This window comes from Chrysoperla carnea, chromosome 2 (genome assembly GCF_905475395.1).
Source record: "Chrysoperla carnea chromosome 2, inChrCarn1.1, whole genome shotgun sequence".
Taxonomy (NCBI): Eukaryota; Metazoa; Arthropoda; class Insecta; order Neuroptera; family Chrysopidae; genus Chrysoperla; species Chrysoperla carnea.
In genome coordinates this window covers 92,784,085-92,801,892 of record NC_058338.1, presented here as the reverse complement: position 1 = coordinate 92,801,892, position 17,808 = coordinate 92,784,085, and the positions used below count along the sequence as shown (strand labels likewise).

Genomic DNA, 17,808 nt, shown 5'->3' with positions numbered 1-17,808 from the left:
AGTATGATATTTAGTTTTCCTCCTTGGTAATCGTAAATAACATGATTTTATTTTGCGTTACTAGTTTTCGCATTATAAACGCAGCCAGTGAGTCTCAATAATTTAAATAAGATAAGAAACTGAAATTGAGTCAATTCAATTGTTTCCTTTATACGAAAACCTTGAACCAAGATTGTAGGTCAATATGCAGATATCGCAAATAATTAATATCAATTATTTGTGACTTTTGATATAAAATGTCGTTTTTAAATCGTAGATTGCATAGGGAAACTATGTAGGGGAGTGTATTTACGTTACTTTTGATCTTTACTTATCACGAGTGATTAAAATGAAATTGACATGAAAATTAATATGGTGGAATCTAAACAAAAATCAAGATATCTAAATATATTTTTGATTTTTCATAACACTAAACTATAAAAATAACAATTAGGACTTTTTTCTTATTTTTTTAACAAAAAAACATAAAAGATTGTTCTAAAAAAATCTACATTTCATCATGGTTTACTATGGATTTTGTATGTATAAATTGGTTTGTTCCATCACGATTCATATAAGTTTTAATCATCCAAGCTTAATTATTTTAACATTTAATTAATGCAGGCTAATTTATTTTGCGAAGTCATCATCATTAGTACATTTTTAAAACTTTATTAAAGAGCATAGCATGTCGAATAAACATTCTCGCTCTTAAAGCAGGGTCAAGTTATTTATGGAAAGTTTGCAAAAATTAACAAAGTAAATATAAAGATACATCAAACTATTGTTTGAATAAATTTTAATCGAAAACTTACGAACTTATTTCTCTGGTTTTAATAAATTTCAAACATTATTTATAAATTACACCGCGAATGTGAAACAAACTTTTTTTTTTTTCAATAAGAACAAACCTATTATTTTATAATCAGCTGAGCTAGAGTTTGCGTTTGAAACATTCTAGCGACTTTCGTTATCTTCACGAATACTGTAGGGATTTTATTTATTTTTATGTTATAATTTTGGATCATTTACATATTTACAAATTTTATAAAAGGGGGAATATTGTATCAGAACTATTTATGCTTAGATGACTTAAAAAAAAATGACATCACGTTGAAAGAATGAAATTTCATTAGTCCAGATTATTTGAGCGAAGGTTAGTGACGGTGTTTCATACAATTCTGTAAATTTCCTTTCTTACAAAATTTTCCTTTTAATTTGTTTAATTTTTATGGTTACTAAAAAAATTTTTGTTTTAGTTTCAGTATTTGCAAGGCCATTTTGTTATAATACCATTATGGAAGGAAATAATCCAATATTGTTTAAATCGCTCGAATCCATAATGAATGTGTTAAATTGCCACAAAGTAAGTGATAAAATTTGGACACTTCATTTTATTTTATTTGGAGAATGAATTTCTAGTCATTGAAAAGCTATTTTTACAGGACAATTCAAATGTTGTCGAGTTGTTAAACATATATCAATCAAAAAAGGAGCTAGGCAATGCTGCTGAATCCAAAAAATTCCCATTTATTGTCCTCGAAGGCTTGGATGGGTGCGGTTAGTATAATTAATTTCGCAATTCTACATTCTTATTTAACAAATACTATGTTAAAAATAGGAAAAACTACTCTATCAAGAGCTTTATCGAAAAAACGTGGAGCTGAATTAATGTGTACTCCACCCAAATCTATTGATCATTTACGATCTTCATTCGATGATGCAACTCTTCGTACTGCATTTTATTCATTGGGGAATTACATTGCTGCCGAAGAGATTCGTGTAATTACAGCTCGATCTCCTGTTATGTTGGATAGGTGAAAATAAGAGTTTAATTTTTTTGCATTTTTTTAAATATTTTTCTATCTAGATATTGGCATTCTACTGGAGCTTTTGCATTAGCTCAAGCAGTACATAACAAAGAAATTGAATTGCCCCCAATCGATGATGAGGTTTATAAGTGGCCAACTGATTTACTTAAACCTGATCTGGTTATATACTTGGATGTAAGTGAAGAAAATCGTTTAGAAAGAATATCAAGACGTCCAACTTGTACCGATCAAGAATCTTTGATCAAAACGAATGCAGACTTTCGTAAAAAGTAAACATAGTTGACTTGTTCTCACTTTCTCAGTTTTTTACAATCGCTATTAGACGCATCACCTTTGATTACCAGCCTAAAGCTATGTCCATACGATAGATATTATATATATAAATATTAAACTGCAGGTGAATACGGTTTGCAATCTAACTGAGAATGTGAAAAAGGGCATTATTATTGTTTAATATTTTAAAATTTTAAGTTTATTTAATTGTTATTTTAATTTTTTCAATTTCAGTATTATAACGGCCTATGAGCGAATGATTGATCCAAAAATTGAGAAAGTTGATTCGAATTTAACTTTTAATATGACTTTGAGTAAGTTATTTGATGCAACTAATCATTTATTTGTGCGTTAAAATATATTTATAAATTACGTTGCGTCCTAACGACGTTTAAATATTTTTATACAAAGCTATTAGTAAGATAATGTAAAAAAATATTATAAAACATTAATTTCAAAATAAAATATTTCTAGTATTTCATTATGTTGTTGTATTTTGTACCTTTATATTAACTTAAAGTCAGGAAATCAAACTTGATACTTTTATAAATTAATTTGAAACTCGTCTATTGTTTTGCATGTTTATGTGTTTTGAAGCAGAAAACAAAGTGATATATCAAGCGTCATATTGTAAAAATGAGCTTAGAAATATAAGCTGGAAAGAAATATTTTACAGAAAAATTGAGTGAATTTAACTGTTTCTTTTATACGAAAACCAAGAAACAAGTAATTTTTTGTTGATTGATTTTATTGAAAAACAAGTAAAAACAAACAACTGACTGAGCTAATTGTTGAAATACCATGCATAAATAGTGTTGATTACTTTATCACATTGCACATACATATACAATTTATATATTACATACTATACAATTTACGCCTAATTTGCGCCCTCACGGGTAAACAGTGATGTTTACGAAAAAATATTTCAAAAAAAAGTTGGTTGTTTTTTTTATAAGGAATATTTTTTACATTTAAACTTTTGTTCTATCTTTAACGGTTTACAAGATGGGTCCTACGGACCCATCGGTCAAGACCCAATTGTCCTATGATGCTCATTTACGAACTCGACCTCACTTTTTACGTCCTGAGTATACGCTGTAAAAATTTCAGCTTGATATCTTTTTTCGTTTTTGAGTTATCGTGCCCACAGACGGACGGACAGCCGGAAATGGACTAATTAGGTGATTCTATGAACACCTATACCAAAATTTTGTTGGTAGCATCAATATTTTTAAGCGTTACAAACTTGGGACTAAACTTAGTATACCTTGTATATTACATATATGCATGGTATAAAAATTGTAGGTCTATACGCAGATATCAGCTCAAAAATTAATATCAATCATGTGTAATTTGGGATATAAAATGTCGTTTATAATCGTAGAGTGCATAGAAAAACTATATAGGAGAGTGTAGGTACTTATGCTACTTTTAATCTTTACTTATCACGAGTGATTAAAATGAAATGACAAATGAAAATTAATATGGTGGAAACTAAACAAACATCAAAATATCTATATAAAATTTCAATTTTTCATAAACTTAATTATAAAAATAATAATCAAGTTTTTTTTTAAACAAAAAACATAAAAGATTGTTTCAAAAATCTACCTTTCGTCATGGTCTACTATGGATTTTGTATGTATAAATTGGTTTGTTCCATCACGATTCATATAAGTTTTGATCATTCAAGCTTAATTATTTAGACATTTAATTTAAAGGCTAATTTATTTTGCGCTATTTTATATTTTAGTCATCAGAATTTATAAATTTTTAAAACTTAAATAAAGAGCATGTAATACAAACATTTTCGCTTTTAAAGCAGGGTTAACTTATTTGTGGAAAGTTTGCAAAAATTAACAAACTAAATATGACACATCAAACTACTGTTTAATGGAAAACTTACTAACAATTTTCAATGGAAAACTTACTTACTAATTTCTTTGGTTTTAATCAATTTCAAAATATTATTATAAATTAGACCGCGAATGTCAAAAAAGCTTTTTTTTAGAGTGTGACGAGCGTCTCACGACAGTATCATCTTGTGATTGCTAACCAGAGACTACAATATTCTCTGCTGCTAACCAATTATACTAGCTGTTATTAGATACAAATTTTAATGTTATTTAATTTTACTTTAAATTTAATATTAAATATCTCCGGGTTCTGTAATAGTGTCCCATTTTTTAAGGCAAGGGCTAGAAACTTGAGAACCCAATGAAGTCCTCTATGACGACAAATTCAACCCAACCGACTTGTAATTACAATAATGCAGAGTTATCAAAAAGTGAAATAAGAAATGCTCAAGACAACAAAAATAAAATATTTATTTGCAAGATCATTTTGTTATAATACCATTATGGAAGGAAATAATCCAATATTGTTTAAATCGCTCGAATCCATAATGAAGGTGTTAAATTGTCACAAAGTAAGTTATAAAATTTCGACCCTTTTATTTTATCTTGAGGAATAAAGTTTCTAGTCATTGAAAAGCTATTTATATAGGATAATTCAAATGTTGTTGAGTTGTTAAACATATATCAATCAAAAAAGGAGCTAGGAAATGCTGCTGAATCAAAAAAATTTCCATTAATTGTCTTCGAAGGTTTAGATGGGTGCGGTTAGTATAATTAATTTTAATATTTTGCATTCTTATTTAACTAATACTATGTTAAAAATAGGAAAAACTACTCTATCAAGAGCTTTATCGAAAAAACGTGGAGCTGAATTAATATGTACACCACCCAAATCCATTGGTCATTTACGATCTTCACTCGAAGATACAATTCTCCGTACTGCATTTTATTCATTGGGAAATTACATTGCTGCCGAAGACATTCGTGTAATGACAACTCGATCTCCTGTTATATTGGATAGGTAATAAAATAAAAGTTTAAATTTTTTGCATTTTTTAAAAATATTTTTCTATCTAGATATTGGCATTCTACTGGAGCTTATTTTTTAGCAGAAGCAGTGCATAGAAAAGAAATGGAATTGCCCCCAATCGAAGATGAGATTTATAAGTGGCCAACTGATTTACTTAAACCTGATCTGGTTATATACTTGGATGTAAATGAAGAAAATCGTTTAGAAAGAATATCAAGACGTCCAACTTGTACCGATCAAGAATCTTTGATCAAAACGAATGCAGACTTTCGTAAAAAGTAAACATAGTTGACTTGTTCTCACTTTTTCACAATCGTTCTTAGAGGCATCACCAAGTACCATCCTACATTATATATTGTTTTTAAATAGCGATAGCGATAGAAAAAAGAACTTTAGTTTATAACGTCCATAGATACATAATATTTAACGGAAATGTGTGTTTACAATCCTGTTAACCATACGCACAAACCATACACATATAAAAAAGTACAGCACATTAAAATGTATAATAAAGTAGGTACGTTTTGCCTTTTGATTCAACGAAAAAATCAGTTGAGTTGTTTTAAGGTAGTTCCTCCGCGACCGTCCAGTCAAAAAGTTTTGGACTAATACTATCATTCAGTGCATTGACTGTGCTATGACTATTATACATATACCATATATTATTTTCAAAAGACTGTAGTTACTCACTATTATAAATTCTATACGTATACACACACATACTTTGACATATACCTTTACCATTAGTTTTTATATGCTTTCCACAAAAATTATCGCTAAAACGAGTTATTTATTTAAGTTTTTTATCGAAACTATATGGTAAATAATTTTTATTTTTATTTATATATTTTCTAAATATAGTATTCTACATTATATTAGTTTTTCATAGAGATGGTGGACGTCATTCATTGGTAAATAAATATAATATTTGTAAATTTGTGTATTTTTATACACTTCTCCCATGTACACGTACAAATTGCGTCACTTTTAATTGCTAATATCTCATGTATGGCATGGTAAATCATCTTCTAATTTTAACAGCAAGTGTATTATGAATTAAATATTTTATATTCTGAGTTTTGAGAAATTCTTGGTTTACATTTTTTCGAATATTTAAAAATTTTAGTTAACCGAACAATACGGTTTGGAATGTGAAAATGGTGCTTATTATTGTTAAGTATTTTAAAATTTTAAGTTTATTTAAATGTTATTTTTATTTTTTCTATTTCAGTATTATAACGGCCTATGAGCGAATGATTGATCCAAAAATTGAGAAAGTTGATTCGAATTTAACTTTTAACATGACTTTGAGTAAGTTATTTGATGCAACTAATCATTTATTTGTGCGTTAAAATATATTTATAAATTACGTTGCGTCCTAACGACGTTTAAGTATTTTTATACAAAGCTATTAGTAAGATAATGTAAAAAATATTATAAAACAATAAAAATTAAATTTAAAATAAAAAATTTCTAGTAATTCATTCTGTTGTTGTATTTTATGTACTTTTATATTAACTTAAAATCATAAAATCAAACTTGATATTGAATGTACAGAGGAAATTAATGATTATGTAGACATTAATTTGTGATCAATATGTCACTGGCTGATTGGTTGGATGCTCCTTTTATAAATTAATTTGATACTCGTCTATTTGTTTGCATGTTTACGTCACGCTATATATTATCTGGTTTTTCTTAAGAGCGAACAGTTCGAAATCTTGGAATTACTCTAACTTATTACTTCAAATTTAATCTCTAATTAATTCTGAAAAGTCTTCTAGGAGAGTCTAAAAGCTTGTGTAAATTCAGTCTGCTTAAAATTTCAGACTGCTTAAAAGTTTTACATAAACAAAGAGTACATAAACCTTTTCATACTTTTTCAGAATGTTTCTGAATTTTTAGACTTACTCATTCTTCTAGAATTATTTTCCAAGATACTGCAGGTTTAAATTAGACTATATTGGTAGAAAATATTTCCACCAGAGAATAAATATTTTAAATACTAAAATTTGACGTCATATACTATGTTTGCCATAAGAACTCCACGCAATTTTGTTTTGCATAAAAGAGATACAAATAAATCTTTGATGGTTTTTTTTTGTTGTTTTTATAGTAATTCGAAAAATAATTTTTCTCTACATTAATATGCTTTTATTAAAGCAAAAATCGATAATATATCGATAATAAGAAAATTAAAAAGCTTTTTATGAACAATACTATTCTCAATTATATTTGTCAACGTCTCCCAAAACGTGGAAATTTACATTATATTAAAGATTTTGTAAAATGAAAAGATATATATTTAATAACATACGAATAAAAAATTTTAATAATTTTTTACAAATTACAAAAAGAAATTTAAATTTGAACTAATACTTCGTAGCTGTGATGATGGTGTTCATGACCGTCATAAGGTATATAACATTTTCCATGACTTGGATGAACCTGAAGCAAAAAAAAATAAATAAATAAATAAATAAATATTGATATAAATTAAAGAGAATTTAAAAAAATACACTCGAACCAGGACTCGTACCCGGACTTCTTGGAATAAATATCGTATGCATGATTAAAAGTAAACAATAACAAAAAGTAAAAATATTGATATAAATTTATTTTTCCTCTCTTTACGTCAGAAAGATTTACATGGGAGATAAAAATAATTACCTTTCCAACAGTCTGAGCGCCATCATGGAATACACGTCCAATGTATAGCGTTTCTCCTTGTGCTGTGTGTCCACCAGGAATTGCTCCATAAGGAATACTAGATCCGTGACTAGCTCTCCATGTTACACGACCTTGATCGTACATCGATGTACACATTACTTCAAAGCTATGTTTCATGATTTCCCGACCATCGTATGCAACATATGCAATTTGTTTTGCTGGTATCACTTTAGCGGGTATTAAATCACCTTCGTGGAAAGCTCTTCCAACAAAAATATCAGTTCCATCTCTATCTACACCACCTCTTACTGCATATGGTGGAAATGGAGCATGTGCGCTTGTTGGAACCCATTGAACAACTTTAAAGTTAAATGTTGAATTAAAATCTCTAATTTAGCCTCTTTTCGGGAAAAACATATAAAGCGATTTATTGGGTGTTTCTTTTAACTTAATATAAAAAATAACTCGAAAACAAGTTTTACCCGGGAAATATGTTTCAAACTGGGAAGTCTAATGGCACGATGGTGAATTTGACCATCAGGGTCATTTAAAACGCGGCGGACAAGAAATAATTGATAGAACACTTAAAATTAGAAAATACAATGAAAAGGTTTTCATAATAATTAATACTTTTTTTCTTTACCTAATTTGTTTCGAGTTATTTAAAAGCTAAAAGAAGCACTAAATATAAAAATTACAAGTATATACCTTATACAGCTTCTTCAATCTGTGAAGTAATAGAAATTGTAAAACAAATAGAAAATTAAAACATAAAAAAAGCTAAAGCATCCCATTTTCTTAGAATCTAATATAAAAAGATATAGAACTGGTCTGATTATAGGGTTCTTGACTTAGACTCTTCAAGAAGATATATTTTATCCATTTTACAAAGTTGGCTTATGTAATGAGAATGAATGAGTAAGAACGCTTCCTAATTAAATATAACTGATAGAAGGAGTGTGAATGGAACCTAATTGATTTGTGACATAAAAAGAATGCTTTGTAATTCCCAATATACCGGAAACCACTGATTTTTCGTAAAAAAAAGTTCTTTTTTAAGAAAAATCAACGAATATGCCGGTTTAACTGAGTAATAGCAGATTCATATTAATTAATTCTAGTCATACCTTAATCATACTAGTTCTATATACAAAAATATAATACGACTTTCAAAGATAAAATTCTGGATTTCTTAAAAGATAGAACCTTGCGAAATTAAATAAAAAATTTTAAAAAATATATGTCAAATTATTAATATATTAAAATGAAATCACAAAATATAAATTGCTAATGTAAATAGTTTTATTGATAGACTTAAAAAACAATTAGACGAGACTATAATAATTCTTAAAAAAAACTTTTTATTGTAAAACTAAAACTTCGTAATCTGAATGTGGGATTTCTTCCCCATTATATGGAATGTAACAGTTTCCATGGGCTGGATGAACCTAAAAATTTTAAAAGTTGAATTTAAATACCTATTTAAGACTGTAATGAATAATCGTGAAGCTACCTTGCCCACAGTTTGAGTTCCTTCATGCATTACACGACCAATATAGAGGGTTTCACCGTCAGCAGTCTGACCAGCAGGTACTGCGCCGTGGGGAACGGCTCCACCGGATGAATATTGCCATACTAATTGTCTATGGCAAAGTACCTAAATTTGATAATTTCGTTAAAACCTCTAAATGATTGAACTTAAAATAATTTGTTTTATTACCTCAAAGTTGTGTTTGGCAATTTCCCGACCACTGTGACAGACATAGGCAACATTATTTGCAGGAATTACTTTGGCCGGTAAAAGATCACCATCGTGATAGGCACGTCCAACGAAAATATCGGCTCCATCTAAATCAACACCACCTTTAACAGCATTTGCTGGGAATACACTATCGGCAGATGATGGTACCCACATTAAATCTACAACAAAAAGAAGATTGATAATTTTTTTTATGAAAATTTTTCAATAATATTCTTTGAATACATAACTTATTGTTTTTTCCACCATTAGAAGAAGATAGACAGAATAGAAAACTGCACAATGATGCCATTTAAATCAATATAAAATGTCACATTTTCCGAAGAAAATTCAATATCTTAAAGAAGTTTTATTAAAACATAAAAAATACGGCATATTTGTACTTAGTATCTTAAAATATAATGTCCTAGATTTTAAAAATTCGCCAAGTGAGTGATCTAATTAGATAAAAACTATTTCTTTCGAAAGATCTTGATCAAGGTTTTCACTAAATTTTCGTTAGTTGGTATAAAGTTTCAACCCTCATTAGAGAAGGTTTGGCAGACAAAAACCCGAATCTATCGTTTCGTGAACTTTTAAAATAGAAATCTATTAGTTTTCATAATAATCGTTCGAATAGAGTACAATTTTTGAACAACTTGGTATTTTTTAGCATTGAAACATTCCAGGAGTATTTTTTCGGTTCTACTAAACGATTTTGGAATATTTTTGACCTTGCACAAATGAGATAATCAAAGCGATTATATTTATTATGCAATTTGTTCGAAAAATATTATAAATATTGATTTTTGTTGGATAGAATGAGTCACGATAAAAAACACAAATATACGAATTGACAATCATTTACTATTATAAAAATATAGTAGGTACACAATTTATCATTATTAAATAAGGCCATTGCAAATATTTAACATAATATATTAATTAGATTATTTAATTCAGATTACAGATAATTTTTCCTGCATTAAATTACAGGAGTTATTTTTTGTAAATAGGTTCAGTTTCACGTTCTGAATATAAATACACAAAATTCTTACAAAAAAAAAAACAAGCCGGAAGTGTCGCCATTTTGAGAAAAACCGTTTCGGTGTATATCTCTTGTGCAAATAAGAACTTGCGCCTCAATAAAAGTTTTATTGTTTAAACAATTATTAGAAGAGAAGAGTTATCGGCCAAAAGTCACTAAATAAATCGCAATGGTCGTATAGTCGTAAACAGTAAGTGGTATAAAAAACATTATTATATAAAAAGATAGGAAATTTACAATAGAGGTTATTACCATTTTTTGTCTAAAGTGCACGGTTACGGAGATATAGACCAAAACATGTTTGAATTTTGTAAAAGAACAATTACATGTTGAGGCAAAAACGAACTGAAGATAACTGTTTAGGAATGAATTGTTAACGATGGGAATGTTTTTGATCTCTTCAATTTTAAATTAAATTTGTTTAATGTTTTGACCACTTCAATTTTAAATGAAATTTGAAAGTTGATAGTTTTGGAAGAGATTTTTTATATAAGTACATCCCTGGATATAAAAAAATAACAGGTGGAAAAAAATTGTTCATACTAAAATTCATAATTAAACTGATAAAAATTTGTAATCTTATCAATGTTGGTATTTCCGTTTTTATCATGTTATTATTATTATTAATTAGGTAAATATTTGTTAATATTTTAAATTTCTAGAATTTTCATTTGAAAAACTTGCATATTCGTATGTACCTAAATTAAAATCATATTCCGCGGTGTCGACAAAATAAATTTGTGGTCATACCAACAAACAAATATATTGCCTAGCAACGGAGACTTAAAATTGTAGTCTTGCCCGAAGCCTATAGCATAGGTTAAAATTTTATATTTGCATTAATTTGCAAGTCAAAAGTTTACATCCAGAATTTTATCTTTGAGGCTACGTTTATCTTGTTATTTGCCACTTACCCTGACCATGGCAAGGTGGCGCTGTTGGCGCACAAGGTGGCATTGGCATTGAAGGTGGACACACGGCATGCTGAGGGGGATATGATAAATGAGGTGGGGGGCAATGTGGTGGGGGACAATGCGGTGGATGTTGTTCATAAGGCATTTGATGTGTTTGATCTGGAGGACGATAATATGGTGGATGGCCACTACCCCAGCGATACGGGTCTATAAGAAAATATTTACAAATTGATTTTGCTATATGTACAAAGTTTTGGGGCAAGAGTTTTTGAAAATGCTATATTTAATTCCGATGGGCTTGAAGATTTTTTTTTATACATACACCCTTGTATAGTCTTGCACAAAGCTTATTTAGTACAGTTAAGATGTTACAAATAAAAGAAAATGAAATAAACCGCTCGCATTTTGCTAAAACCTTATTTAATATGTTTCTTAGGTGTCCAATATCATTAGTAACGCATGTGTTAATGGCAAAAATGTTTCTATTTGTTAATATAAACAATAAATTGTTAATGTTAAAGTTGAATTACAAAATTAATAAATACGCAACTTGAATTACGTATACGTTATACATGTATAATAAATAGTTTTAGATTATTTCAAAAACACTTAACATTTACGTTATACAAGTTGCTCAACTTCTAATTTTTTAAGTGAACTTTAACATTGATCGTTCCACTAAATTAACAATTTATTGCTTATTAACAAATAGAAACATTTGCACCACTAACTCATGCGTTATTAATGATATTTGACGCATAAGAAACACATTCCATGAGGTTTTAGCAAGAGGTTTCAGTCATTTCCTGTATTGACCTATGAAGTAAGTTTAACTTTGGTTTGCCTTATTATTTGCCACTTACCCTGGCCGTGACAAGGTGGTGCTGGCGGACACACGGCTACCCCGGGGGGATATGATAAATGTGGAGGTGGGCAATGTGGTGGGTGACCACTACCCCAATGATACGGGTCTATAAGAAAATATTTAAAATTTTTTTTTGCTGTATATAAAAAGTTTTGTGGCAAGAGTTTTGAAAATGCTATATTTAATTCCAATGGACTTGAAGATTTTTTTATACATACACTCTTTGAAGAAGTGTACGGACACAGTCCCCATTAACTCGATTCCCACTCAAATGAGTATATCTCTTACCATGAGGTATTAATTCTGAAATATCTAGGTAAGATAAATTTGGTCACCTCCGTGGATAGATCAAATAAATACCCAAAGACTTAATTTAACCTGAAATCTTAAAAAAACTGTTTCGGTCTATGGTTTTCGCATTTCGCAACAATAACGAAGAAAGAGGCTGTATACATAATTTGAAGCCAATTAGAAATCTTGTAACATTTTTGGTACAAAATAAAATTAAAATAAGAAAAGAGGTAAAAAAGGAACATCTACACCGCGATGTATGAGTGGGGATAAACAGTTTAGCGAATGTTCAAACATTGCCGATCTAAGATATTTTTATTGAGATGACACGAAAATGAAAAGGAGTGTTCATTAGTCGCTGTTGTCACAGGCAAAACTACCAGAACTTGAAGCATTTTATAGACATTCGAAAACGCGTCTCCATTGAAAATATCGATGTTTCTAGAGAATTTTTTTCGTCCTATCACAGGACAATACCTTTTAGTGTTGAGAGATTTCGGTGACGACAAAATACATCTGTTGTCATATCAATAAATATAAATGGCCTAGCAACGTAGACTTCAAAATTTTGTTTAAATCAATTTAATATTTACAGTTTTACTTTGGTTTGTGTTATTATTTGCTTCTTATCCCACTCGTGAATAGGTGGCCCTGACGGACATACGGCAAATAAATGTGGAGGAAGTTCATCAGACAAATGAAACGGGTCTATACTTAGATCATAAGAAAATATTTACAAATTTTTTTTGCCAAAGGCAAGTAGGTACACTGTTTTGGGGCAAGAGTTTTGTATTTGCTATATTTAGTTGAATGCGGCTTTAAGATTTTTGTATACATACTCTCTTTTAGGAGAAAATTTATGCTAAAAAATTATTATAATATTAATTAACCTAATATAAGATTGAAAGATACTAAGATTGAAAGATACTAAGATAAATGTCAAAGTAAGATAACTTTGGCCACCTTCGTGGATAGATCAAATACATACCCAGAATTTTGGATGCGCCTATTAATCTTAAAGACTAGGTATACTAATTTAACGCTGTAATCTAAAATTTGTTTCGACCTACGGCATTCGTGTTTTCATAACAAAAACAAAGAAAGAGGCTGTATAAAAAGTTTGAAGCCAATTAGAAATATAGCATTTTTGTTACACTATTTAAAAAAAAATTAACTCATTTAATTTGAAGTTTATATAATTTTTTTCGAGATTTTACTAGAAAGGCAACTCTATTATCTAACATAAAGATATATTTAGGATTGATAGTTTTGCACTGAGGAAAAAAGGCCTTTTTTGCTACTGTTTCAAAAGTTTCAGTTTTTTCAACCACAAAAGCATTAAGGATGTTCAAGCACCAAGGCAATTTTAAATAGCTTGATTTTTTTATATATGAAGTTGAACTAACTTGAAATCAATTCTGAAAATATAAGGGGTAGGGGGTACCAAAAGTGCCAAGGTAGATGGATAATATGGGATTTCTCCAAAACTAGTCGGTGGTAATTAAAAAAACTTTAGGTTAAAATTAAAACCTTAATAAATTATTGAAAAAAAAAAACTCGTTGTGCCCGACTAATTAATGGCGTATGAGCATGGTAGGGGACACACACAAAAAAATGTATATTTTCAATTTTGATGATGAATTATCTTATATATTTAAACGAGCAATTCTTGTATATATATATATATATATATATATATATATATATATATATATATATCAATGATCTTGGAAATGGCTCCAACGATTTTCATGAAAATGAGTATGTAGGGGTTTTTTGGGGCGATAAGTCGATCTAGCTAGGTTTCATTTATCAGAAATGTCCTTTTATCCGTCTTTTCATGAAAAATTCATCAGACATCTATTGGTGTATAACGTAGTTAATGAAATACAATGCAAATTATAACATAACAAAAAGGAGGCGTTTGAGTAGTCTAAAGTGAAAAAAATTCATCAGACATCTATTGGTGTATAACGTAGTTAATGAAATACAATGCAAATTATAACATAACAAAAAGGAGGCGTTTGAGTAGTCTAAAGTGAAAAATATGACTCTTGCTGACATCTATTGGCGAATAACCGAGCAAAGCTCGGTCATCCAGATATTGTTTATAAATTGACAATATATCAAAAGTAAGAATAAAATTTTTCGATATCTGTAGTAATTTTCAAAGTATCGAAAATTAAAAATTTTGTTTAATTATTTAGCTTTCGATATTTCGAAAACCAAGTCAGATATCGAAAAATTCTATTATTATTTTTCGTCTACATTCATGAAGTTATAACAAAATTCATTATCAAAGTTAAAAATAAGGTACAAATAATTTAAACCCTAAATATCTAAAATTGCCTTGGCGCTCGTACTATCTCAAATGCAAAATAAAATGGTAAGCTTAAAACTAGCTCGTCACTACCTAGTTAAGTGACATTTCTCAGCGTATGCAATGTTCGCTATTTTGCCTCAAGTGCTCTCATAAGATCGGCTTATCTCAACCATTAATTAACGCTGTAAAAGTATTTGGATTACCTAAACTAAATCATTCGATCCCACTTTGTTATTTTTCTATTGATTATCAATTGTGGACTTTTCCCTTCATAGATTAATAATATTACTTAAGTTATTAATTATTTTTTTAATGTTGAAATAAACAATTCAAACGATGCAAAAATTCATGGAAATTAAAAATAAAGTAGGTACTTGAGTTAAAAGCCGATAAGAAGTAATATTTTATCGTTCGTCAAATAAAGCAGAGGGGAATAATATCAACAATATTTGCTGTTGTTAATATTGCACCTTTTAATTAATGAATAAGTTTCAATAAAATAATGGAAACCCAAAAAAGGTTTAATTTAAATACGCGGAAATGAGAGCCAAAAATAGCTTTTATCAAAACGAGATTTGTAATTAGGAAATTTGGATGATAATCGTATTTAGGTAATTAAAAGCAAGAAATAAATACATAGATTTATAATTTCTGTTTCTAGCGCAGAAAATCGGTTACAAATACTAACGATTTAATAATTTTATAAAAGCGCGAAATGCCTACTCGAAAATCACGAGACTAATTTTATTAAATGTCTTAACCGCAAGAAGAGAGAAAAAAGATGAAAAACGCAAAATCAAAATAAAGCGAACTAAAAACGTTTTTATTATATTTCTAAAGCGATTAAAATAATATAATCGGGCCACAGAACTTACCATCGTATAAAACCGAACCCTCTACAACTTTTAAAATGAAAGTGAAATGTACAAAATTTAAAAAAAACCGTTTCGGGAACGAAACCCTAAACTAGCACTTGAAACATATCTAAGAACACTCTCCATTAAATTACGTTTTTTCTAAGAGTCTCCTCCAAACTGAACCGATTTTGAGAAGACAGAACCCTAAACTCGCATTTGAAACATGGCTAAGAACACTCCCCATTAAATTAACTTTACCAAATGAAAAAAATAAAATTCAAATTTGTTCATCCGTTTAAGCGCTACGATGCCACAGACAGGCATACAGACAGACACCGAACTTTTTTTAGTTCGGAATCTACGCGGTTGATATTATTTTCGAAATTTATCAAACATATTTACATATAATCTAAATTCCTCCCACTTTTAAGTATCATAGTTTTTTTTATAGAATTCCTTTTTAAATAAAATCTCGATAAAAATAATTAAAAACTTCAATTTTTCGAAAAGTAAAAAAAAAGTAATAGAAAGAAAATATTAAATATAAAAATATAATAGAATTGCATTTCTAATTGAGTTCAAATTGGTTTGAATAGTCCACAAAAATAACCAAAAAAAAAACTTCAAAACACAAAGCTTAAACGAAAAATATTAATTAAAAAATGTTACAAAAAAACACAAGAAAAAATATTAATGAAGCCACTAAAATATTTTTTATTAATTTTACAATAGACGACATTTTAATACACAAATCTAGAACCAAAAGTTATACCAGAAGGTTGGTCAATTACAGTTACAGGTGGTTCCTCATCCGGTGAACTTCCACAGCAACAAAAACCTAATAAAAATTTTCGGATTATAAACGATGGCAGTTTGATCGAACCGAATTAGAAATGCATTTCGAATATGTATGTAGGTAATCAAAATAAATATGGTAAAAAATGTTTATTCTTACCAGACATTATTGTTGAAGAGTTATTTGTTGACACAAAATAAAAAATTAAAAAAAATGGTTTTTGATTCTATGAGCAATTCAACACTGGTTTTATGATGCTTGTAAATAAGTTATTAACGTTATCTTCTTTTTATAGCAGAACAAATAAACGGCTTTATCAGTTTTTAATATGTACGTAGCGCTAAATATCAGAATTTGGCTATTTCATATAAAAACAGATATGAAATTTTCTATGAATGTTTTAGTAAAATTTACAGGATTGCACTTGACACGAAACTTACTTTTTTTTTAAATGTAGGCTTAAAAATATAATTACAAGTGAAAACACGTTAGTTTTGATAAGAAGTATAGTAATTGTGTATTTACTATAAATTTGTTTTTTCCTGATTTTGAAATTTAATTTTTTTTGAGGTAAAAATATTTAGATATTAGGTATTTAAATAATATATAGTGAAACCTCTTTCGTTCACAATAAGGACTTTCCCAAAAAATCACGTTTTTTTAGGATCATCTTTAAATCGTGTATGTGTGCATTCTTATTAAAGTAGTCCGGCTGTTTGAGCAAGTATGGTGAATGTTTTTGCGGTAAATGACAGTCCAAAGTCTTTGATCACAATAAACATAATTTTGGGGCCTCTTGCGGAGCAAAATTTTAAATTATTTCATTTTAAAATTGTTATTTTTAAAACTTTTAACTCAGTACCTTATGCTATGCTTCTTTTTTTTTTTATTATTTAAGGTCGCTTTTAACGTCTAGGTCATTAGCGACCGCAGAGACTTATACATTATTTACATGTGTCATTATTAATACAAAATGTGTTCATATAATTAAGTCATTGTCCTTAATAAACTTGAAAAGAGACTCGGGAAATATTTGGGATCATTGAGGATATCCTTGGCTTTCGAGGGTAATCCATTTTTGTTTCTTTGATGCTGGTATCCCTGACATTGTGAAAGAACGTGATTCACCGATATTATTGCGTTGCAGTGTTGGCATCGGTTTGGGTTACTTTTGGTTATGAGATGGATGTGGCTCATGTTTGTGTGTCCAATCCGCAATCTAATGATTGTAAAATATTTTTGGCGGTCAAGGGTTGGTAGCTTGTCGAAAATATTATCGCGTATTGCATGGAGCTTTGTCGGTGAGAGTTGTAGCCATTTTTGTTTCCAGTGT

General features: G+C 29.0%; 3 protein-coding genes across 11 annotated transcripts; 2 read left to right on the top strand and 1 right to left on the bottom strand.

Annotated features, from left to right (window-relative positions):
* Positions 1-466: 466 nt before the first annotated feature.
* Positions 467-2,479, top strand: LOC123293849 (UMP-CMP kinase 2, mitochondrial-like). Of its 7 annotated transcripts, none has more exons than XM_044874801.1 (6): positions 467-518; positions 1,239-1,345; positions 1,425-1,539; positions 1,601-1,796; positions 1,850-2,080; positions 2,319-2,479. In XM_044874801.1, the coding sequence occupies exons 1-6, from the start codon at positions 500-502 to the stop codon at positions 2,437-2,439; spliced, it is 789 nt and encodes a 262-aa protein (XP_044730736.1). In that variant the 5' UTR covers positions 467-499; the 3' UTR covers positions 2,440-2,479. The 7 variants fall into 7 exon arrangements, with proteins under 7 accessions (XP_044730736.1, XP_044730734.1, XP_044730735.1 ...); XM_044874799.1 differs by having other exon boundaries at positions 1,413-1,539; XM_044874800.1 differs by having other exon boundaries at positions 470-518; positions 1,245-1,345; positions 1,413-1,539.
* Positions 2,480-3,482: 1,003 nt separating this feature from the next.
* LOC123293851 (UMP-CMP kinase 2, mitochondrial-like) lies at positions 3,483-6,376 on the top strand. Of its 3 annotated transcripts, none has more exons than XM_044874808.1 (6): positions 3,483-3,499; positions 4,279-4,515; positions 4,593-4,707; positions 4,769-4,964; positions 5,021-5,251; positions 6,205-6,376. In XM_044874808.1, exons 2-6 carry the CDS (start codon positions 4,387-4,389, stop codon positions 6,323-6,325), a joined length of 792 nt encoding a protein of 263 aa, XP_044730743.1. In that variant the 5' UTR covers positions 3,483-3,499; positions 4,279-4,386; the 3' UTR covers positions 6,326-6,376. The 3 variants fall into 3 exon arrangements, with proteins under 3 accessions (XP_044730743.1, XP_044730742.1, XP_044730741.1); XM_044874807.1 differs by having other exon boundaries at positions 3,487-3,503; XM_044874806.1 differs by lacking the exon at positions 3,483-3,499 and adding an exon at positions 3,631-3,725.
* A 907-nt stretch (positions 6,377-7,283) lies between these two features.
* Positions 7,284-16,788, bottom strand: LOC123293054. Its single transcript, XM_044873770.1, has 7 exons — positions 16,635-16,788; positions 12,207-12,314; positions 9,364-9,563; positions 9,157-9,300; positions 9,007-9,091; positions 7,644-8,002; positions 7,284-7,421 (listed from the first exon to the last, which is right to left on the bottom strand). Exons 1-7 carry the CDS (start codon positions 16,639-16,641, stop codon positions 7,335-7,337), a joined length of 990 nt encoding a protein of 329 aa, XP_044729705.1. The 5' UTR covers positions 16,642-16,788; the 3' UTR covers positions 7,284-7,334.
* Positions 16,789-17,808: the final 1,020 nt, after the last annotated feature.